This window comes from Sphaerodactylus townsendi, linkage group LG01, assembly GCF_021028975.2.
Source record: "Sphaerodactylus townsendi isolate TG3544 linkage group LG01, MPM_Stown_v2.3, whole genome shotgun sequence".
NCBI lineage: Eukaryota > Metazoa > Chordata > Lepidosauria > Squamata > Sphaerodactylidae > Sphaerodactylus > Sphaerodactylus townsendi.
Window position 1 is genome coordinate 61,165,220 of NC_059425.1, and position 24,120 is coordinate 61,189,339.

At 40.5% G+C, this 24,120-nt stretch overlaps 1 protein-coding gene across 3 annotated transcripts in view; it reads right to left on the reverse strand.

The window, feature by feature from the left end:
- Positions 1–24,120, reverse strand: part of RAB3GAP2 (RAB3 GTPase activating non-catalytic protein subunit 2) — a 52,085-nt gene that overhangs the window by 11,628 nt on the left and 16,337 nt on the right. For 2 of the 3 annotated variants that reach the window (XM_048497894.1, XM_048497833.1), the window contains exons 5-24: positions 22,310–22,357; positions 22,126–22,201; positions 21,665–21,766; positions 21,256–21,355; positions 20,417–20,515; positions 19,323–19,471; positions 18,280–18,359; positions 18,074–18,163; positions 17,334–17,473; positions 15,013–15,229; positions 13,704–13,847; positions 11,119–11,201; positions 8,069–8,133; positions 7,262–7,352; positions 5,798–5,925; positions 4,629–4,842; positions 3,830–3,927; positions 3,052–3,157; positions 1,246–1,406; positions 321–537 (exon numbers count right to left, since the gene is read on the reverse strand). In XM_048497894.1, coding sequence (XP_048353851.1) covers positions 321–537; positions 1,246–1,406; positions 3,052–3,157; positions 3,830–3,927; positions 4,629–4,842; positions 5,798–5,925; positions 7,262–7,352; positions 8,069–8,133; positions 11,119–11,201; positions 13,704–13,847; positions 15,013–15,229; positions 17,334–17,473; positions 18,074–18,163; positions 18,280–18,359; positions 19,323–19,471; positions 20,417–20,515; positions 21,256–21,355; positions 21,665–21,766; positions 22,126–22,201; positions 22,310–22,357 — 2,408 coding nt within the window. The remainder of the gene's footprint in view (positions 1–320; positions 538–1,245; positions 1,407–3,051; positions 3,158–3,829; positions 3,928–4,628; positions 4,843–5,797; positions 5,926–7,261; positions 7,353–8,068; positions 8,134–11,118; positions 11,202–13,703; positions 13,848–15,012; positions 15,230–17,333; positions 17,474–18,073; positions 18,164–18,279; positions 18,360–19,322; positions 19,472–20,416; positions 20,516–21,255; positions 21,356–21,664; positions 21,767–22,125; positions 22,202–22,309; positions 22,358–24,120) is intronic. The other variant, XM_048497965.1, reaches the window with a different exon arrangement.

Below are 24,120 nucleotides of genomic sequence, written 5' to 3' on the forward strand. Positions count from 1 at the left end.
TAACTTTAATTTAACTGATTCTGCTTCTTTCCTTTTTTTATCAGATCAGTGCTGGCAAAACAATATAAAGTGATATAAGCTCTATAGTGAAGAACAGAGCACAGCTCCAAGACAACAGACTTACAGTACAATCCCAAAAAGAAAGACAGTCTTTACATTCATTTACTTCAATGGACTTCAATTTTCTGCCTAGAATTTCACTGCTAGTGAAGTTCATTAGATGCTTTCAAAGGGCTGGTCCAGGTACAAGTCGGAGGATTTGGTCTTGAGTTAGGGGAGAAAACAGAACCCAAAGGCCCAAGCTCTTCTGGCAAGCTCACCTTTTCCTCCTTGGAGCAGCTTCTTTACAGACAGTTTGCCAAGTGGCTCAGTCTGCACAGATGGCACCTGACTTCTCTTCTTGCTCACTTTACTATGCAGGAGGGTCTGAAGTATCAGGCAGTCTTCTAACTGCTTCAGCAGAAGCTTCCAGTACTCCGTATCAAGGGAGAGCGCTTCCCAAGGGTCTGTGTCAGCACCTAAAGTTATCTGGGAAAACTAGCAGAGGAGGGGAAATGATCTGTGAACTCTGATGTTCAGCTAAAGTGGCTACATGGGTAGGTTACAGCCATTTCACACATTACACAGAAGCAAGGGCCCCTCCTGAGTGCACACTGAACTGATAGCTGAAGTCAAATGCAGTTCCCTGACCAGAGTACCTGTAAATTACAGATCTGTCATATCCACAGGCTGCATGAAACCCACGTGACCACAACAAAGCCTTCCAATTTGTCACTTCTGACGGTATGAAGTGAGTGCTTCTCTGAGCTTAGAAGAAATTTCCCATGGAAATATATGTATCAAAACTGTAAGACCAACTTGTTCAGCAATTTTTCTGGGAAACTGTCCATCTATTTTAAATTATCTTCTCCTCAAAGATGGAAGAGTGAGAACAAATCTGTACATGTTTTGCAAATTGGAAAACTAAAGCAAATTGTCAGGGCTACTACTTGTTCAGCCAATAACTTTAACAGAGATGGGTCTGCAATGAGTCACTTACCTTTAAGCTTATTGAGTAGGTAGAAACGTTTTAATTAATAAATAGAACAGAAATGGGACTTGGGCTATTACTTTCGAGATCACTGTGAATCTAAAACCCCTTAACGAAGGGCTCCAGATAATGCTAAGTGCAAGCAAGGTCAGTTTTCTTCTAGGAGGCCATCAGTTACTCAAGGTTCAAGGTAAAGAAAGCTAAGTGTCACTTACCTTTTTCTCTGCTATGCTATCAGTTATCTGGGCTGTTACAGAATGCCCAACATGAGCTGATAATAAGGCAGCTCCGTTATTCTCAGACTGAACACAGGCCGTGCGCATTTGCTGCCACCAGGGGGAGACTGACTGGGAATCCCATGACTCATCAACAGCAGCTGCAACAGAAAGGGAGATACTGGAGATACAGATTGTGAACTAAAATTAGCAGATCCAAATACAGTCTAAAAGGGAAATAAACTGCTTTTTAAAAATCAAAGTCAATTAAGGAGCTGGTTCATACATGCAGGGGAATGAAATGGGAATGAGATGACAGAATTAACTACTCCTTCAGACTACACGCTGTGAATCTTCCTTTGCATACAAGATTCCATGCAGGGTTTTGCACAGTCTCCCCTCTTTTGACGGGCTCTTCTAACAAGCCATCCCTAAAATGCTAGGCTATGAATGAGTCAGCACTTCAGAGATGGCTTCAGAATTTTCCATGCCCTGTGCAAAGAGACTACAGGTACCCTCTCCTCACTCACAATCTCTTTGCTCTACTTGATGTATGAAAATGTAACTAATCATCTGATTACAATTCTGACAAATCAATGCGTTCTTTAATTGAGCACACTTTAACTGAGTATTTTCTAGAACCACTGGTGCAGATTTGACCACTGCACTGAGGAACATTTCTTCAGTGGACGAGCTTCCCCCAGTCAACCCTATGCATGGTTATACCCTTCTACGCCTACTGACTCTGAGGAACTGAGTATGGTGTTACCCTGCTTAGGATGGCACTGTCAAGCTGGAGGAAGGTCTGATCCGCTTCACTAAAGTCCATTATATGAAATCAGAATGAATTGTTAAGCTCCAGGGGGAAAGCAAAGTACAAATTAGCTAGCAGGAATCGTGTAAGCCACACCTGAAGCCCAAGCAGACTTTAGCAAGGAATGTAGAGCAGAATGTATTTCCAGAGGGATTTGGGTTTCCTAGAGGATGGGAAGTGCCACCAAGTTACGGTTTAGGGGTGGAAAGGCAAGAGATTTGCCACTTCCTGCTTCTAAGTAGCAACCTTGGACTTCCTTGGTGGTCTCCCACCCAAATTACAATCTGGAACTGACCCGGCTTAGCCTCCAAGATCAAAATAGCCTGGGCTATCCAGATTGGGGCAAGAAAACTTTACAAAAGCGAATAGCGAAGCTTAGTGAAGTCACTATGTGTTTTAAGTGGGCAGGGATGAAAGTTGCCTTCATCTAAAGACTCAGTGGAGGGGTTCTGGGACATTTATTGCAGCTTCAGTTCTTTCTGTCTTGTGGAACAGGGAACACTGTGATCCACTTCACAAGATGCTGAGAAGTTGAACACCAAGACACTTGTCAAACCCATACCAAGGCGCTACTTGAATGATAGGGCAGTGGTGATTATAGCGCACATAGCTTTCAACTGCCCCCCAGTGTGAAGGCCAGAAAGCTTATCTTGGATACTGCCAGTGCTTGAACATAACATCAAGCTAAGAGCAGCAGAGGGAGGCAGTTGCTCAGATGATGTTTCCACCAGAAGTTCAAACAGTCATTCAAAAGGTCTGCTGTCCCCCATCATGCAAAAGTTCAGGCCTTCTAGATACTACGAGAACACAGCTAAGCCCATGTGTCTCCCTGAAGCAGGCTTCTAAACCGGCTCATTTATTCTGAAATGCATTTAACGCAACACTAGCTTTGGCTTTGCTCAGAGTTTTAATTATTACTAACACAGTCAGGGCAACAGCACATTTTTAAGCAACAAGCACTGGCTCATCTCCATCCTATGAACTCATCTTACTAGTCATTTTGCTCAGAAGGGACAATGCAGCATGAAGACAGCAAATGGTCTGTGTCCCATGAAGAATATCTTTTTCCTTGGAAAGCCACACACTGAGAAGCAGCGACTGAGAAGAGAAAAAATAACCTGCTTTGAGAAAGCCTTCTCTTAAAAATGGAAAAACATTCAAGAAAGGGCCTCTCTTGAGCATTCAGGCTAAATGACAGCAATGATTTGGGGCCCTTGGTTCTAAATGGGATAGGAAGCTAACTACTAAAGGATCATGCTGGCCTCCGCAACACCCCAATACGACAAACTCCCATCCTATTTCAAATTGCTACTTCACAAGGGTCAGATCTCTCTCTCTCGCTCTTTCTCTCCCTCTTTCTCTCACACACACTTCCTTTACACCATCCAGGCCCTTACAGGCCTGGTGTACCCAACACACCAAATCCATTTTCATTCCATACTGAGGTACCCATACCATGTCAGCTGAATCCACTACACAAGACCAATTTGAGTGGAAAAGAGGTTTAACAGCTGCTCCTTTCACTACACTTGCTACCTCAGAAGTGATGACGGACAAACAGTTCATACCTTCAGCAAGAGACCCCTTTAGGTACCACTGCCTTCTCTTTCCACACATTCCCAGCTCCATCTTCTCTAGGTCTTAATTCCAAACTATTTTGCTTCCTTTTAGGTATGTATCTGATTTCTCAAGAGCAGACAACATCTAGAAAGTAGGTCCACTGAGCCCCAATTTTAAGAGTAAAACCATAAAAGATAATATGTTCCTCACCAGTAACTGTTGGGGACTAAATCCTGCTGATACCAAGATATGGCACATTTCTTCTGTTGAACTTTTGCCATGTAAACATTTCCAGAAAAAAAAACTTCCTACATGTACACAGAGAGAGAAGGAGAACATCAAACACAGCTTCTATCATAAAAGGGAAGTTTCATTTTCTTCTAGGAACCTAAAATCTTCCTTTTGAGGGACCAGTAATCAAACAGCACTTTGAGATTTGGACAGCTAAAATGGCCACCAGTTAATGCCAATGAGGTTAACACATGTTTTTTCTGTCCGTGAATTTATTTCTACACGACACATCTGGTTAAGGAGAAATGGTCAGTAAATAGTTTAGCAAGTCGGTGCACCCTTAGGGCTGTCTCATGAGGCTCACAATATCTTCCTCATCCATAGCTCCTTGTTTACTCCAGTGCTTACACAGGGAACTCCACCCATAATTTCAACAGATGGGGCAGTGCTCACTATCCAGAAGATCCCCTGGAAGCAGGGAAGTAGCATGTGAATATTGGCGTCCTCACACCTGCAAGTAGTCATAGGATTGAGGCACACCTCTTAAGCACCGATTAAGTAGCCCTGGCTAAGAGTTGCCAACTACCATCTGGTAGAGAGAGGCCAGGCACTCAGACATCATGCCTGGATTAAGATCTCGCCCCAAAGCAGTTACCTGTATTAATAGTTAATCCAAAACCATTTAGAGAAGCAACTGCTTTGGTTGGAAAAAGGGTAAACAAACAAACAAACAAACAAACAAATGGAAAGGCAGTGCCCAGCTGCAAAACGCTCTTACCTAAAGCCACATATTCTCTTTCCTCAAGCTTCTTCACATCAACCGTGTCTTTTTCACACTCCAAATGCTCTAAGAAAGTTTTCACAGGCAGCACTCCATCTTTATCCTCCGCAAAATGGACAGAAAGTTGGGTGTCCTGCACCTTGTAGTTCTCCAGGAGCATCTGCAGCCTAGTAAATGCTTTTTCATCTAACCTGAGTAATTTAGCCAAGTCCTTGAAAGTAAAAAAATGTCAAACATGGAACAGTAAAGATCACATGTGCCCAATACAGGTGGAAACACTGTAACCTGATTCCACCCATCACAAAGTTTCCTTCTCTGACAGTGTTCACTGGAAGCACTTTGCCACCCTGTATCTGTATCTGATTTATCTTATTACACATTTAGAGATGGGTGTCCCATGATGCTTTCACAATATGATAGGGATTCTTGAGAAAGAGGGTGTGTGTCTGACCACGCAAGGTCCATAGCAAAAGACACAAGGAAACAAAGAATCACAGTAAACAAGTAAAGAATCACACAAGTAAACAAAGAAACAAAGAATTGGAATAGGGAGGAGTTGGTCACGACCCAGCCCGGGTCAAATATGGATCACACAGGAAAAGAGAACTCTCCGAACTGCCCCAGATATGCTGCCCCCAGAACTGGCTCCAACCTGAATTGTCCAAAAGGTGGGACCACTACAAGGCAAAAACAGCCCCCCACCCCACCCGCGCAAACCTACCTGGGACCATCTTGCTGACCCATGTCTATGTTTCTCTCTCTACCCCCAACCAAGTATAGAGTGTCCCAGGTGGGGAACAGTTTCCGTATAAGAATATGCCAAATATAGAGCATCTCTTTAATACCTACTTTGGGACAGAAACCAAGATAAACATGAGTAAAGTACCTTCTTTTTTAAAATACATGAGTAGTGGACTCTTAACTGGTGAACTGGATTTGTTTCCCTGCTCCTATACATGAAGCCTGCTGAATGACCTTGGGCTAGTCACAGTTCTCAGAATTCTCTCAGCCCCACTTACTTCACAAGTGTCTGTTGTGGGGAGAGGAAGGGAAGGAGTTTGTAAGCTCCTTTGAATCTCCTCACAGGAGAGAACAGGGCATATAAATCCAAACTCTTCTTCTCATTTTATTAGCTAGTCTTAAAAAAAAATCTGCAAGTCACTCACATTATCAGATGGTACCATCTCCAGCGGCATGGACACACAATTTATCTTGTTGACGGACTCATGAAGTTGCAGTAGCTTCAACTTGTTTGCACAGAACAGTAGTAGTCCTTCATCGACACACTCTCCCTCTAAAGACGCAGACAGAAATAAAATGCATATTAGTCTCAACAGATGTGTAACAAAGCTGTAAAATCGCTTTGTAGTTTCTTTTTTAAATCTAGAGAGGGTCCATTTTGCGTGAATTTTGCCCACAAGATTTCAAATACCAGTTTAAAGGGTTTCCTATTCATATGTCCAAAGCAAATGGCTTGCACAGTAATACTTGATGCATATTCACTATAAATGATATTAATGGTCCTCAAAACTGGAACTCTCAAATCAAGCAACTTTCTAGACTTTTCTGGCAATTAACTAAATGAGAACATTTAGTTAATTCAATTCACTGGCTCATTCTCAAAATGGAGGTTTAAGTACTATGTAATAAGGAGGTATTACCCCACTCAGAATGCAATATGCTATAACACAAGCCAAACTGAGCTTTTTCAGATTACTCTCAACCTTTGTACCAGTTTCAGCCTTTGTCACTATATCTGTAAATCCATCACATGTATAAACAGAAAATTACTGAAATACAATATACAAGATCTATTTGTTTGCCAGTGTATATACGAGTTTGTCTTGCATGAGAAACTCATACAACAAACGATATTAAGTAACTAATGTTGCTATTTACACATGCAATGAATTTCCTACTATTTGTACAGAATGGAAGTGGACAAATGGGGTGGGATCTGTACTAAAATTAGAGATCTTTGACACTTGGAGACTAATGGAAGGAGCTGGAATGACCACCAGTGCCTTCTTCCAAAAGTCACAAAGACAGCACATGTTTGCTTTGAATCCCTGGGATTATAGGCAATTTGCAAATGCTAGCTCTCCCTCACTCCATGAAGAAAGCTACCACAGGGTTCAGCCTCCCTTTGCTGCTAAAGCAACTTTAGGTGAATGGGAGGCAGAAAATTGAGCTCAGAGAAGATGCACAGTCTGAACTCAGTTCCTTCTCCGCAGTGGTCATATCACAGATGCAGTTTCCTTCCTTCCCAATTGCTTTGAGGAGAGTTTATACTCCAAGGCCTAGTGCATGAAAAAAGGTGGTTTATAAATGTTTTAATTAATACATTTAATAAAAATAAAACTTTGTGAAAGGATGGTGTCTATTTTAATCATTTCATTATGGAAAGGAAGGGAAAAAAGAAAAAAGAGTTCCCCCCCCACTTAGAAGATCCCTCTTGTTTCTTTTATATAAAATCCTATCACTTCTTCAATAATTGCTCGTCACAAATGGAGATATTAAAGTTCTGACATTTGCAAGAAAACCGGATTTTTTTCCAGTATTGTTACTACGGATCCCAATAACAGAACTCACTGTTCCAAAATAATTTTCCAAAATACATTTTCTCTTACCCTGATTTCTTAAGGTATCCATCAACGTCTGTGTGATGGTTGTTAGAGAAGAAAGTGGCAAACGCACATTTGCGAGGATGCTCTCCAAAGCCTTAATTTTTAAAAAGTATATGAATGTAAATAAATGTGTAACACAGCAAATATTTCTCAATTCCAAGCTATGATTAAAGAATGAATACAGATATCACACACTAATATATTTTCAATACAGCTTAATGTTTCTTTCTCTTAAAATGGAAAAGTTTGGTGGGTTTGAAGTAGCTTCCATAAGTCACTTGTTATAGAACAGGACTGCAAAATAAAATGCTTAAATCAGTCCTTACTATCTTACTATCTAAATGGATTTGATCTCACAAATAAGATCTATTAATTCAAAGGTGACACTATAAACCATTCCAATGAACTGATAAACGAGTCTTTCTAAGAAGGAAAAGAGCGTTGCCAAAAGCCAAGAACTTCTCAATATATAAACACATTGGTAGGGTCAGAAGATCAAGTTTCACCTCGTACCACTATGCCATACGAAACAGATCCCACCTAGAGTTCCACTGGCACAAAGAAAGTCTTTCACAAATTATCTCCTCCCACAACAGCCACAAAACCACTCCAAATGCTGTTCAGGGGAACAAGAGGTCACTCATGGGGGCAGAGAGGCAGTACCTATCTCCCCTGCCCCATATTGTACCAGAAGAAACCTATGTGAGACCCAAGCCAATGCATTGTTCAAGTTGGTGGAAACCATCTCTCTATTGCACATGGAAGAAGAAGCATGCAAAAATAATGACAAGCCAAATGCAGTTGAATTACCTGTTTTTTAGTAGCAGGATATTTAATATCAAGAATTAATTCCTTCACTTCTGCCTCAATCACATCTGTAAACAGAATGAGGTGAATTACCAAGAAGATTAGAAAAAAGCAATTTAAATAAATTATTTAAATGTCTGTGAATATTGTTATATTCATCAAACAGAGCTCTTTCAGAGCCTCATTAACAGTCACTAGGGAGAATAAATCACTTGATATGTGTTCACACATATGAATTTTGCAATTAATGAATAACCCACCCCATGAAAAAAGCTCATGAACTGGACTAAAGTCAAATAAAAGAAAATGTACAGTGCCATCCATTGAGCTACACCTTTCTGAGCACATTGAAAGTCAATGAGCTCAGAAGGGTGTAATCCAGCTTAAGATGGCTTGCATCTTGGCATGTGAGCAATTCCTGGGGCTGTCAAGGATGGGAGAGGGATGCAAGGGATTGTCAGAATCTGTCATGCACATGGCTTGACCTCCACCAAGGGTTTAAGCCATAAGCTGCTATTTCAAATTAGCTTGTGAAAATCAACATATTGATCACTGAATCAGAGGCTGATTCTGCATGGGCCAAAAATAGCAGTGTGAAAACAGTGTAAAAGGGTTTAAAACGGTGTAAAAGGGTTTATACTGTTTTCACACCGCTGTTTTTGGCCAATGCGGAATCAGCCAGAGTTGATGTGACCTATTCAATTAAAATCAAATGGAGAATATGTGGCCCAATTCAAGCAATTTCTTCAGATTACAAACCACCATGTGGCTGTGCTAACAAAGTGAAAGGTTCATTTTACCTGCCCTCTAAAAGAATCCGAAATACTTAACAGCACAGATTAATTAACCTTGAATATTGACACATATACACCCCAACACACAGAGACACACACCAGGAACAAAAGTATGCTTTGGAAATAGTATTTAGTAAACTCTTTGATCTTTAATTTTTTTCCTTCCTGCTTCAAGATCTCCTTCCCTAAGTGAGCTCCCTTCACTGTATTTTTACTTAAGAAAAGGCCATTTCAAAATTGTTAGAATTCTGAAAATACACCCCCCAAAGAGAAATCTGGAGATAATTTGGCCCCTCTATAATGCTGGTAAGACCTGCTAAATTCACACGCAGACAAGTAGGCCACCTATGTATTTAGAAATTTTCTGTGCTGCTTCTGCATAGAACCTTATTGCTTATTAGAAATTTCACTGTTCATTATCACTGAGATCATGGCTCAAACCCCTTGGTTCACCTCCCTGCTAACTGAACCCCATGGGAGGCTTGATCCTGTAACTTCTGTCACCGTTCATTAAGTGTTACAACCATGTCCAGTCTAGTCCCTCACACAGAGACTAACACCTGAAGGATTCACAATGTCCTCCTCTGCCCACTCTTAAGTGGAATGATCTTGTGGAATGATCTTGGTTAGTGTTACAGGTGCCATTTAGTTTCTGTTTCACTTTGCTACAGCAGACTAACACAGCTACGCCTTTGGAATCATTAAGCTATGTTTACAGTGTTTCCTGTGTTTCCTGAAACACAGCAGGTAAAATCAGCAAAATGTACAATTCAGAACAAGGTCAAACGCACTCTGTGAAGTGCAAGGTCAAATGCACTCTCTGCAGTATCAAGTGAGTAACAGCAGAAGACACATTTTTCAAACTACTTCTTCAGTAGTTTGTAAGCAACACTACTGTAATACCCATTCACATTAAAAGGTTTGGCATGAAAAATTCCCAGTGAACGGGGAGATCAGTTAGATGTTATACCAGTTAAATGGCAGCCATCAAAACCCAGAATAGCAGAGAGTGCTCCACAGAAGCTGTCATAGAGATGGATCCAGAGATCCGTGAGAACAAAAATCTTAGATCTTCCCCAAGTGCCCTTTGTCCCACTAGTCCTTTCCAACCGTGGGAGAATTTATTCTCAGGGTTGCAGAATCCATATGGTCAAATAGCCATGTGGATCAGGAGGCTGCAAAGAGGATGGGAAAGGAAGAGGGAAGAAAGGACAATATTGCTCCTTTCCATCCACAGTGCAGCCTACCAACTGAAAAAAGATTTTTCATAGTTGGAAAGAAATTGCTGGAGGAAGCAGAACACAAGAAAGATCCAGAACCATCAGTAGATTCTTGGAGCCAACCTGCATTGACTTCAGACTGCCTACTGGACAGTTCTACAAAACAGTATCTGTATGAGAGGAAAAGATGTTTCATTAGCACTGAACCTACAAAACATTTACACAGAAAATTGTGTCCCCCCCACACACACAATTGTTATTATTTATTTATAGAAGGTGCATGCCCAGAGGTCAGATGCAGCCTATTCGCACCTATTCGGTAGAACCGGTTACTAAAATTTTCTCAGTTTGAAGAACCGGTTATTAATGATTAACTCCACTAGGGACAGGGGGGTAATCTCTGTCCCTGGGTACAACAAATCTCATCAAGTGGGGGATGCAAAATTTCACACCCTGGGGCCCCCTGCCCCCCATGGCACCCCCCCTCCAATTGTAAACAGTTTTTGGTTTCTCTCCTTACTTATATTATTTAAAATCAATCAATATAATTATATAAAAAAGAAATAATACACTATCTTTCAGTATATTGCTTTTTTAATACTTTAAACAGTCATTATTTGAATCTAGAGGTGGGGCGAAGGGGAACTGCACCTGGGGCGCACGCACCCTGCATCCTTGCCACAGCCCCGCCCAGGAATGCCCTGCCCCCGGAATGCCTGGCCACGCCCCCATCGTGCCCCACCCAGCCCCATTGGCACTACACCACTGTTTGAATCCCACCACCATCGGAACCTGTTACTAAAATTTTTGAATCCCACCACTGTGCATGCCCCCTTTCTGTCCAATTACTTGTTATGCCAACTAATTTACACATAACTCCCACTAAGCACTTGAGTCAAGAGGAAAGGCAGAGTATGAATATTTTAATATTTATGTGTATTTAATAAACAAATCGAAGTCCTTTTCCTTCCATGATTAGTGTGTCCCTCAAAACAGAAACAGAATCCAGGACAGAAATAGTTTTTTTAAAAAAACCTACCGAGATTTAATGTTTTAGCTTTCAGCAAAGCAGCTAACTTCTTCACTAGATGCATGTCTTTTGCTCGTTCACTTTTCTTATCACTAGAAAATATTTTAAATAAGCAGACAGTGAAATTGTTTGAATACAAAATAAGTTCATGAGTACCGCAGCCAGAGAAAAAGGAGCACTTTATCTTCAAAGAACTATTTAAACTAGAAAAGAGCCCCATGAAATTATAGGGGGGGGGAGAGAGAGAATAGAAGCACCCTTCTGGATCAGACCAAGGTCCATCTGATCCAGCACTTGGTTTCCAAAAGCAAAGGTGTTTAGGAAGTTGCAAGAAAAACACAAGAGCAAAAATATTCTCCTTCTGCTTCTTTCAGCATCCAGTTTTCAGAGGTCTTCCGTCTCAAAGTATTGACTTACTTTTTCTTTTTTGTAAAAGATTATATACAAATTCTGTGGGGGGAATGCTCAGTCTCTGAAATTAGCAAATACTTATGACATCTTTTTTGAAAGTTTAAACAACCACCCCGTAGATGAAACTTTGTTGCTCATCTCTCACGATTCAACAACACAATCACACAGCCACATTCCAATAGTCACCAATTGCAATGGACCTGTGGATGCGCAAAAATAGACTCTTTATTATGTGCAGAAATTCATTAAAAAATTAAAAACTAAAGCCTTGTAGAGGTATAAATGATAGTCTGTATAATCATGTATAAATGAACCTCTGTGACCAGATGCATTTCAGCCAAAAGGCCTTCCTCAGTGGTCTCTGGAAATATTTACAGTTGTATACAAAGTTAAATTACACAGTTATTTTTCAAACTTGAACAGGCTGCATGTTAAATCATCTAATATTATACTAAGGACTCCAAGAACTTTTTAAAATTAGGCCTGAACTCATCTAGAGCCCCTATCAATCTGCTTGGTATATGCCGGAACCATACTGCTCATGGCTGTAGTTCTATTTGTGAAGTGTGTCCATATGTGAACCAATAGAGTAAACAGATTAAATAGAATTCATCTTTGTACCAGTGTATATATTGAGACCACTGAGGAAGGCCTTTCGTCTGAAACACATCTGGTCACAGTGGTTTATATGTGTTACTGTGGAGATGGATCAGAATGTGTATAAAATTTGTATTTAATCAAGAAATATGGAAATCCAAATGAACCAAAGATGCTAAGAATCAAAATGGGTGCTTCTGTATAAGTGACCAAAAGCCTGCATTTTTACAGCAGGTCAAAGGAATGTTTTAGGCTTGTCAGTGAGTATGCAGGCAAGTACAGATAACATCTTTAGTATCTTGTCACTGAGGGCCAACGTGACAGCAGAAATATGCAATTTATAGCTTTGTTTTTGGGTTAGAAATCAATGTGATTATTTAAATAGAAAAAGTGTTTTTCTATATAGTTGAATGAACAGAGAAATGATAATGAGTGATTCACATTTACTTGTATTTGATCATAATTCTATTGTCTTAGAATCGAAGGTGTAATTGTTGTTAGAATCAATATTTGTAAATCATTTGAAGTTAAATCATCTCTAAATGGTAAAGAAAAGTTTTATGATCTAAAAGTATGTTAAGCCTGCATTGCCTAAAGGTATAGCTCTCTCTCTGGGAGAAAAACAGAAGAACAGGTTTTTCTTGGAGACAACAAGCTACTTTTATGGCTGCCCTTTGTATATGGGTAGAGGACATGCACTAACAGCATGTAGCGTTTGAGTAACAGAAGGAATGTAGAATAAGAGGCTGTCTAGATGTGACCAGGAGACAGATTCTATCCAATGAGATTTTTAAGGTACATGCTTGTAGCACGTGAAAGAGGTATGGATTAATACGAGAAACTTAAGGGGATGGATTGTGTGACGTCTGTATTCTGCATCTATAAAGACTGGGGTCTTTCAGATGCTGGGGGTGTCTCTTTCGAGAGCCACCCGGGAGGGTTAACCTCCTGTAACTTTCTGTATTTTTGTGTCTATAAAAATTGGTCCCTTTGTATGAAGTGGGTGCCTCTTACCCTTAAGGGGACACCCTGGTCAGATACTTATGCTGTCCAGTAAACTTATCTTCTGTTTCAAAATTGCTTCTTGGGTGTTTTCTAACTTTAAGTTTTTCTTAAACTAATTCAGCTGTGTAGGACCAGAAACGCGGTCCTGGCCCCACATTACCAAATCGTATTGTTTATATATGGCTGTTTTAATACCTCTATAGGATTTAAATCTTTTTTATGAATTTGTGCATACAATAAAGAAACTTTTTTTTGCTTTGTTATTTTCTGCTAGCTCAACCTTTTTATTTCCTTAATTGTCTGTGGATTGGGTTTGGTTCTCTTTTTTCTTATTTGAGCAAAATAGACTCAGAATAATATTTTTGTTGAGTGCCAAAAAAATGCAACATCCCTAAAAGTCTGGATTCCCCACAATATGAGTGTAGCAACGGCTGCACTTCTAATAGTCTGAGAAGGCCCCTCATGCTTCTTTGAAACAGCAAAGGAACCTGCTGGATTATCCATCAGCATACAGACTGCATCCATGCTGTAAGAAAATGTTGCATTAATAGCTTCAGCAGTAGTTGTTCAGCAAGCCTTACCTCAGTGCTAAATGGAAAGGTACGTGAACAGTTTTTACTGTTCCTGACACTGGATCAACAAGGCAGATCTGGTAAGTTTGAGGCTGCCAGCCCTTACTCGTTATGCTGTTCAGGCCCATTATTTTATAGCCAGGATACAGTAACCTAAAACACAAATTTAGTCATTAGAGTGAATAGTGGAACCTTTTCCTTTCCTTTCCTTTCCTTTTTTGGCATGGTGCAGAAGAACAAAAAGCATGTCATTACAACAATTGTCTTCCCTCATGCAAGTATCACTTACACTTTCCAGCAGACCAGTAAATATCAAGGGAAGATCATGAATCACTATTAGGGCAATTTTCCAGTTGAACACTGGTCCTCCCTCTTCAGTCTGCTTGTTGGAAGTATGATCAACATGAGATCCAGTTGGAATTTCAAGAGAGTTTTGTGCTTTCAGTGGTAAATTCTGCCCTGTTCTTCCCCTGGTTCTGTCTGGGGCTTTCTTTCCCATAGGCCTGCACGTGATCAACCCCAGGAAAAGGAGTTCTCACAAGGAAGCAAACCACATAGATTTGGTCACTGACCATAAATAAAGTATTCTATTCACATAGATAATAGAAATAAAATTCAAAATTACCTCTCAGTTGTTTAGTTTTTTGGCATACAGATAATTTTCATGGGGTTTCTATTTTATGTCATTGCTATAGCACTGAGAGGCACAGTTGTATCTGAACAGGTTTTCAATGTGCAGGACAGATCTATTCAAGCACAACGCTAACAAATGGAGCGTTGACAGACACTTGCTTCAGCCACCAGAACATGTTCAATTCTATTTTATAACCATTATTATCTAACAGAGGTGACAACTATGAATTTGGCTGCAGATACATCTCATCCCACTCCTGAATGAACTTGCTGGGAGTCCTTTCAGAAAAGACAAGTACAACTAAAAGGTTGGGATTGCACTAAAAAGGTTGTTTTAAATAACGGCACCCTTAGTTGTTTGGTTTAAACTCTGTGTACCCCTGGAAAACTGGCCTGGAAATTTCCATTTCTGTGGCCTTATGAGCTAGAATGATGCTCAGTGTCAGGCTATGATCTGGGGAAGACAGGTTTACATTTCCACACTGCCATGGAAGCTTGCTACCTGACCCTGGGCTAGTCACATACGATCAGCCTGACATACCTCACAGTGTTGTTGTGAGAATAAAATGGAGGAAGGAAGAGCAACAGTGGAGACAGAATTGGGATATAAAAGTAGCAAATAAATAAAATATCCCAGCCTCCTTCTATACTGCTATTCTGCGCTTGTTTTTCAACCAGTTCTCACCTGCAGTGTTTCCCTACATTGAAGGCTCCAACCCTTGGACCCTGTTGTGTGCTCCACACCTCCAGAATTCCTCTTCTGGGGGCATAAATCACCAGAAACTGAGCCACTCTGCTTGGCCCTTGAGAACTGCCAACAGGAGAAAAATCCATCTTTTCAGATTCCCTTTCATGAAGATCTTCCACAATCTGAATCCATCCAACCTGTGCATCACGGTACCCTGAGAATAAAGTACAGGAATTCATTAACTGGCTGACACCACATACATGTACGATTCTTTGGGTTGAATGTGCTGCCACTGGATCTCCTATGTTAAGCGGTGCACATCAGCCTTGCTGGCTGTGTTGAAGCAGACATTTCTCATGCCCAGCTCTGCTCAACTGTGCTCTTCCTCTGTGTCCACAGCCAACCTCACAGGCATCCCTTATTTACTGTCATGCTCACTTCTTTCCCCTCCTACTCCACAGGGCTCATGACTCTGCTGTTACTAGCCATTTACCATTACAGTATGTATTGTCCTACAGAGAACAGGGAAACATGTAAAGCACTTTACATTCCTGGCCTTTATCAAATAATGAGATCGCAACCACATAGATCGTACTGTAATGCTGTGCTCCTCTGACTAAAAACAGCAATAGCACCAACAGGGAAGAAGCAAGGAAGCAACGTCCAGACCAGCACTTTCATCATCCAGTTATGCCACTTTCAAAACAGCTGCTTCCCTCACCATTATACCATGCCCTCCCTCCCTCCCTCCCTCCCTTCCTTCCACTTGCTCTGGTTAAGAAATAGTCTCTAATTAGGGTCATAATGGACAAAGGCATAAAGGCTAGCAATACTGACTTGCAAGCTTAAATAAAAGGCTCCCTGATCTTTGAATGCATCTGCAGTATGCAATATGATGTCAGAATATTGTGCACCTCAGTCCGTGAGAGAATATGCCACAAAAGGGGAGGGTTCCCTTGACAGAAAAAGAGTTTGGATTTTTACCCCACTTTTCTCTTCTGTAAGGAGGTTTTTCCCTTCCTCTCCCCACAACAGGTATCTCATAAGGGGCTGAGAGAGTTTTGAGAGAACTGTGACTAGCTTAAGGTCACCCAGTAAGCTTAATGTGTAGGAGCGGGCAAAAAAATCCAGTTCACCAGATAAGAGTCTGATGCTCATACAGAGGGGAAGGAAATCAAGCCCGGTTCTCCAGATTAGAGTCCGCCACTCTTAACCACTATACCACACTAGCTGATACACCTTTGCAGCTCGCCTGTTTGCCCAAGTCTTGACTTCAGCATATGTTAAGGCAGTAAGAGAGGAAAGGGGTGTGAATGTCTGTGCATCGAAACAAATCTGTCTTCATTTACTGGACACTCTTACTGATGTTACCCATCCCAGAAACATTATTTATTTGGCATCTCTCCTTCTGTCCTTTAGATATTAAAGTATGGACCCTTGGTCCATAAGACTTTTCTGTTGCTTTACTGCTACCTTCCACTGAAGTTCTTAGCTGTTGCATCAGATAAATTTTATTATGTATTTATTGTTCACAACCCACCATGCAGGCCAATTTTACAGAGGGGTGGGATATGTTTTAAATCAAAATCTGAGTATGTCCATGAAGGCAGCAGGAAAAGAGGAGGACCCAACATGAGATGGATGGACTCCACAAAGCCACAGCCCTTTGTTTGCAAGACCTGAACAAGGCTGTTAACGATAGGATGTTTTGGAAGTCATTAATTCATAGGGTCACTATGAGTGAGAAATGATGGCACTTAACACACACATGCTCATGTAAGTCTATATACACATGAAGAAAAAGCCTGTGACATTAAACACCACATTACAGAAGTCACTATTTCAGAAAGTATTTCTTTGTAATCTTTCTTAAATCAGAATAGCTACTTTTTAATATTACCAGTAACTACCATGTTACAATTATATGAACCTAAAATGAAATGAAACATCTTCATTAAGAAGAGTTGGATTTATATCCCCCCTTTCTCTCCTGTAAGGAGACTCAAAGGGGCTTACAATCTCCTTTCCCTCCCCCCCAACAAACACTCTGTGAGGTGGGTGGGGCTGAGAGAGCTCCGAAGAACTGTGACTAGCTGGCCCAAGGTCACCCAGCTGGCATGTGTTGGAATGAACAAGCTAATCAGGCTCACCAGATAAGCCTCCACAGCTCAAGTGGTAGAGCAGGGAATCAAACCCAGTTCTCCAGATTAGAGTGAACCTGCTCTTAAGCACTACACTACACCATGCTGGCTCTCGTGGTGCACAGCCTACCATCTCACCTCCCCTCCATTTTCAAAGGCCCGCTAACACTGTCATACCCTTCCACATGCGAATAGCGAGTCCTCTTGCAACATCCAACAGAAGAACCCTTCCAAAATCATCAGTTACTGCAGCCAGAGAGTTACAGGGAGAAAGGCATATCCTCTCGCCATGACGGCGGGAATCTGGAATTCCAAACCTATAAACAAACAAAATTAAAGGTATAAAACAATGCTCAGAAATTATATGCTTGATGACTTCAGACAAATGCTGAGCAAAAATCAAGGTAATACCATCTATTAAGTTCCATTAACTGATCAACTGTCAACAGCACACAAATTCAGCAGATACAAATTTCCCTCTGAGCACAACAATGTCAGGAAAAAACAGTAGTAGTAAAAAAAAACCCCACTGAATGTTTTGCTGCATAAAATCATACTGAACTGAACGGCTCATGAAAGAACTCTTGAGTGTGCACCAACCCCCACTTTTGATCTTCCCCAAGCCTGGGAGGGGAAGGGTGGGATACAAAAATCCAATAAAAGAAAGCAAGAAAGAGTCACATTGAATGGTGAAAATTAGTAGACATATGAAGCTGCCTTATACTGAATCAGAGCAGTCATAAGCCACAGCTATGGAAATAGCCTTCGTCTCTTACTTCTTCACTGCTGTGATAAGATGACTGAAAGCTTTAAAAATGTCTGGATGCCTGCTCAATCAATATGGGGAAAAATAGGAATTAGCAGACCATGAAGAAACACATACAATCCTGTTAACATTAACTCCTATTAACACTTGCCTTACAGCTAAAGGAGTCGCCGGCTCTACTTTGGGTTTCTGCTTCTGTATTGACTCTTCTTCCTGTTTGTGCTTCCAGCCAAGCCAACCACTAGAAATAGAAAAATCAGCACAGTTGTTGCCAACATTTCAGGAAAACACCTATAAAATGCTGTCATTGAAATTTCCATCTATTCTATGCAACAGTATTGTTTTGACCATCGTTACCTGGCAGCGTTAAATAACGCAGATGTCAGCTTGCTTGCAACAGCTAAAGCAACATGAGACAAGAGTGGCTGCGAACTACCCTAAGGAAAGACACAAAGTGGCTTATAAATTATCAAATTAATCCATTATACCTTTAACATCTTCATGGCATGCTGCTCACAGAGGGAAAATTGGCCCCAGCTACAACTATGGATAAACAACCAAAACCTTGAAAGATCTACTACATTTCATGTCATTTTAGTGCATGAAAGTGTTATTTCTTTTTTTCCCCCTCTAACAAACTACCCAACCTTTCAGCTAGTTAAACTTTGTGATCCTAACCACATCTACGCTTTGCGAAACTTTGCTAAAAGGACCTCAGTTTTATACTGTGCTGCTTTCCTGGGAAATTGAAAAGATTATCACTTGGTTGGCTTTTACTCGTGGACTGGATGTAACAGTGAGTTATGATTTTTCATGAAAGCGCAAGTCCCACACAAATCTGGCTTCAGGGTCTGAGAAAAAGGAGAGTGCAAGTTGAAAGATCTACCAGGCATGTTTACACGATGATAAACCACCACTGCCATGACATCTGAATCATGCCTAAGAAGCTTCTTCCCTTTAAAAGTATGGTCAGACACAAGTATTGAAAGAACTGCAAAAGGTTAACTGTTTTTCCAAAAAATGATGACATTGTTTATTGTGGAAAACTGACAGGCTGGCTGGATGCTCAATCTTCACACCTCAGAAGAACTTTTTGGTAATATATCAAAAGATGGTTTTCTTAAAAACAAACTTTTACTCTAAAGTCATTTGTAGATTTTTTTTCCCTTTATGAAATGGACTCATAAATGCCCTACTAAGATCTAAACAGACAGCTAAATCCAAAATGTATCACTACACTTTTAAAAGCACTGATTTTCAGAAGCAACCTGCTCTGCTGTGTCACCTCCCATCCACAGCTCCCAAACTCTCAGAATTCCAGCAAAAAGGAAACAGATAAAAGACCAAGTTAGCCAGAAAAGGCAAAGTTCTTCTCCCAGCCACTCATTGTCCATGCTTACCTCAAGGGCATAAAAGAAACCAGCGAAAGGATTTGACCCTACAGTGATGTACTGAGACATAGCAGGAGGGCTATTCTTTATAGCAGCATGATATCCACCAATGTTGGAAGCAGTCTTCATTTGATCAAAAGGTGACAGAGTCATGATACCTATTATTTAAAAAAAGTTCAGCATGGATGATTCTAAATTTCTGTAAGAAATCAGGTCCAAACATAGTTCTAAGTTCAGGAAAAAAAACAGATCTGCAGTTTCCTAAAAAGAAGAGCATAAAATCTTATGCACAGTTATTCCAATCCATGAGTATTGAGAGACTGAAATAACTCGGCATAGCATATGTAACTATGGCATTTTAGACATTTTACTGAGTATGATTTATATTGATGTAAAGCTTCATTTCAAACAATTAACAAGAAAGAAAGAAAGAAAGAAAGAAAGAAAGAAAGAAAGAAAGAAAGAAAGAAAGAAAGAAAGAAAGAAAGAAAGAAAGAAAGAAAGAAAGAAAGAAAGAAAGAAAGAAAGAAAGAAAGAAAGAAAGAAAGAAAGAAAGAAAGAAAGAAAGAAAGAAAGAAAGAAAGAAAGAAAGAAAGAAAGAAAGAAAGAAAGAAAGAAAGAAAGAAAGAAAGAGCGAGCCATAACTACCAAAATATTAACACAGGGCTGCACTAACATTTTGGGAGAAGAGTACATCCCTCTTAACTCAGTGAAAAGGACTGGACTAAAGAAGGGAGAATGCTAGTGATGACTACTGTTCCACTGGCTCTTGCTCTAGCCTTTCCTCAAGAGGTGATAGGACACTTATCTTGGGTAAAAGCCATGTAACACAACCTGTGAATCAGGAATCTCCTACTTCGAACTAATTTTCTGCCAGTTACCCACTGATAGGCTTTGGGGAAGCCACACTGCAAGGGGACGATAATCATACGGATGGATGTACCTCACAAGGTTATTGTAAGGTTTATCGTGCTACTGTACATGAGGCACTTTGAATACTATACAATGCTTATTGTTACTATTAATACTCTAGATTGTTCACATAGTGATTCATGGAACAGAACTATTCATTCATGGTTGCTGGTCAATATGACAATACTTACCAATACTAACATGATCGACTATGGTATCCACATCCTGCAAGCCCCATTTCTTATAAGTTAATGGAGGTGGCTGAACATTCTCATTACCTGAAGCTGTAGCTGCCCATATTATGAAAAAGTAGAGAGATTATATAGCATTATTAGCTGGAATATCATCTTCATTACATGAATATATGAATGAGCAGCACTACTAAAGTATACTGTCGAACTCTTCTGCCTATTGAAGCCACACACAATTGTTCAGCAATTCTTTGAAGTAACAACATTTCTGCTTCAAGCCAGTGTGATTATGTTTCAGAAGGGAGCAATCTGTGTCTTAATCCCTACTCAGCAATGAAATTGAATGAAGTTGGCCTGAGGCACTAAGACCTTACAACAGACTGAGAAAGACATCCAAATAAGCTGTAATGCTTAAAGCTTTTTCCTTTTCTTTTTCTATGGTCATTTGTTGATTTTCACCATACAGAGGGAAAAGTCAAACTGGCAATGATTCCTTGATCCAAGAAGTAGATTTGCTTCAAGCCCGCCAAATGTAAGTTGCACAAGTCCAGCATTTAGAGTGCACTCAGAACCAGAGGCAGCTAATATAGCACAACATTAAAGCAACAATGAAAGAAAACTGGGGGATTCCCTCCTCCTCCACAGTGGGTCTGCTCTGGAAGAACTGCTGTGCAGTCACTTGAGCACTGTCAGGTTTCTGAGTAGAATAACATTTCCTTCTGACATATAACTGTTTATTAACATCTCCTTAGATGTTGACGAGGAGTAACACAGTTTAACACCTTTCACCATTAAAAGTTCCAAAAAATGGGTTAAAATGCCCTCATTCCCAAACTTACCTCTTGCCACCTGATTTCGACAAGCACGGAGGGACTGAAATAGGCTGAAACCATCAATTGTCACAACTGCAGAAGGATATAAGATACTCATTTCCTCATTCTGTGTTAAAACAAACAAACAAAACTACTAAGGAGGAGAATGCCAACTACTTCTGTAGCGACAAAATAAATGCATTTATTGGTAAATAGTTGTTTTTGTTATCCTGTTGTACTTTCATATTTTTTCTATTCTGCTGCAAGTACTACAATCCCAACTAGAGGGGCACCTCCCTCATTCTTTAGTGTTAGCCACGAAACCAGCCCCTACAGTGAAAAAGAAACAGAAGGGCCACCATTTACAGTGCAATGGGACTTAAGATGGCAGTATCTTGTGATGATCTCAATTTAGGGAAAACATCAGTCCTTGTACCTGTTCAGTAACTCCAGGATGCCGGGGAATATCGTATGTTCTGCATTTAAGCTGCAGGACTGGATCTTCATTTAAAAGCTGTGCCAGAAGCAGTACTCCATTCTAAAAAGATGAGACAAAAACCTTAATGCATAATCTCTATAACAATAAGGCTAAGGGGAGTAAAGGACATTACAATATGCCCTCTGGAACGAAGTTTACAAGCCGCAACCTCAGGGTCTGACACGTTGCGTTTTCCTAACACTGCAGGAAACAGCACAGTTTTTCCTTCACAGGGTTTTGCAACAAGCTCTAGCATCTCCCACTGAAAAAGGCATCCAATATATACTGCTGCCTTGCTGGAAAAGCCACATCAAACAGATGCACTGCGTTTCAAAGCACTATTGATTACCTCTGTGTAGGAATCATGATGTACAAAACAGTCCTCTGCAGGCAGTCAAACTACAGTGAAAAGAACTAACCTCTGTGTAGAAGCGAACGTAGCCAGAGGTGAAGCCTACAACAATACAGGTCCAGTCAGGTCGGCCTGTGGAGCTCCTGTCTCATACAAAGAAAATAAAAGGAGTTATTCTTATTCTCAGTTATATCATCGACCCAATTATTTTTCATTCAGGTTTCTTGGGTGTTTAAATAGTCTGCTCTTACCTCTTTTGACTTGCCAGCGGGATACACAATGTACTGCTTACACATTCACTAGAGGAAGAGAAAGGGATTTTAAGAGTTTTATGACAGACTGTTGCACAGAAAACAGAAAATGCAATCTTAATAGAATGGAGGCAACCTTAATAGAGATAGGGCTGCTGGTTCCTAATTCAGTGTTCGTAGCTGTGCCTGTCCTTTAAGTGAGTCTCACACATGCTTTAGAACAGCCCAAAACTGTATGCTACAAAGTATGCTAAAGAATTGTGGAGGGGGAGGGTTCCAAGACTGTTAATTACGTACTGCTAAAGGAAACTAGTGCCTATGTGAATGCATATGGTATAATGCACCATATTGGGATAAGGGGTGGGGGTGGGGGTACAAGCCTTCAACGATGAAAGTGGAAGAACAGAAAAATGCCCAGAAAAAAAATCACACAGACTAACCACAACAAGCTTTGGACCTTCATAACAATTACCTTCATGTAAAGCCAGACTGAAGAAGAGAATTAAATATACACATGTGACATATTAGAGAATGTTGTATGGACGATACTCTCTCTTTGACTGTTTCTCCATACCAGATTATGTGAAAAAGCTACCCAAGATGGCTGACCCAAAATCAAAGGAAAGCGCTCTTTAGACTTCAGTTGACTGCTTTAAATAGGACACTGCTTGTGAGGATTTTAGCATCCAAGGCAGTGGCCAGGGAACATAGAGCCAAGTATGTATTTCCTACAGGTCTTCTTTCACATGAGAAAGAGGCAGCAGATCACCTATCTGTATTCACTAAGGTATCACAGGCAAATTAGTAAGACAAGTTACTCATCTCAATCCATGTCCAACTATGCTAGTTACCTGTGCCAAGTAAGGAATTGGGCTTTTCAGATCCATGAGTCCCAAATTCAAAAACCTTAACTTCAACTTGTGAACGATGCCCAGAACAGAATTCCTATAGCTGCTCTTTCACTTCATCCTTCCTACTTTTCCCTGCCTTTCCACCTGCTACTTCTCAGCAGTGCTCAACTGCCTAGAGAATTTCAGGCAGGACCAGAGAGATCCTAAAATGGAAGTCTGAGACAGATGCTCCGAGCAGCTGCAGAGAATTTAAACCCCAACCAGCCAGGACCTAAAATATGATTTGGGGGGAGGGGGAGTCTACAGAGCTCTCAAAGTTGCAAGCAATTAATCAAAAGCAGAATTTTTAATATACAATATTTGAAATATTTAACCACATCACATCAATTACCAAAGTGTACATCTCTAATTAGTAGACAGTGCATTAAATGTCTGCTCATGACTTTCAACAAAGTTATTTATTGTCTATGACATTCTCATTCTACTGCTCCCCAAGGAGTTCAGGGTGGGGTACATGATCCTCTTCTCCCTATCTTAGCTTCATAACAACCCTGAAAGTTAGATCAGACTGAGAGACAATTGGCCCATGGAGACCCCATAAGCTTCACTGCACAGTGGGGATCTGAATCTGGGGCTCCCAGATCACAATATGACCTCATGCCTCTGTGCTGTACCCTCAGCCTTGATTGGCAGTTTATGATGCATAACTATATTAAAAGTGGTTGCCTTCCTCCAGATGATTTAATTGGCCATAAAAATCTTGGTTCCTGAAATTGTCTGTTTTCAGGGGGGAAATGAAAGAAGGATTTAGGAATAGCAGCAGACTAGGAATGCATCTGGTTTAAAACAGTATCTAATATCACCACATTTAAGACAAAATATAAAAGTCCAGTCTGAATGGTATTTGACATTTAACTGTTTATATAAATTCCATTGCTGGACACATGTTGGCTCTGCCAT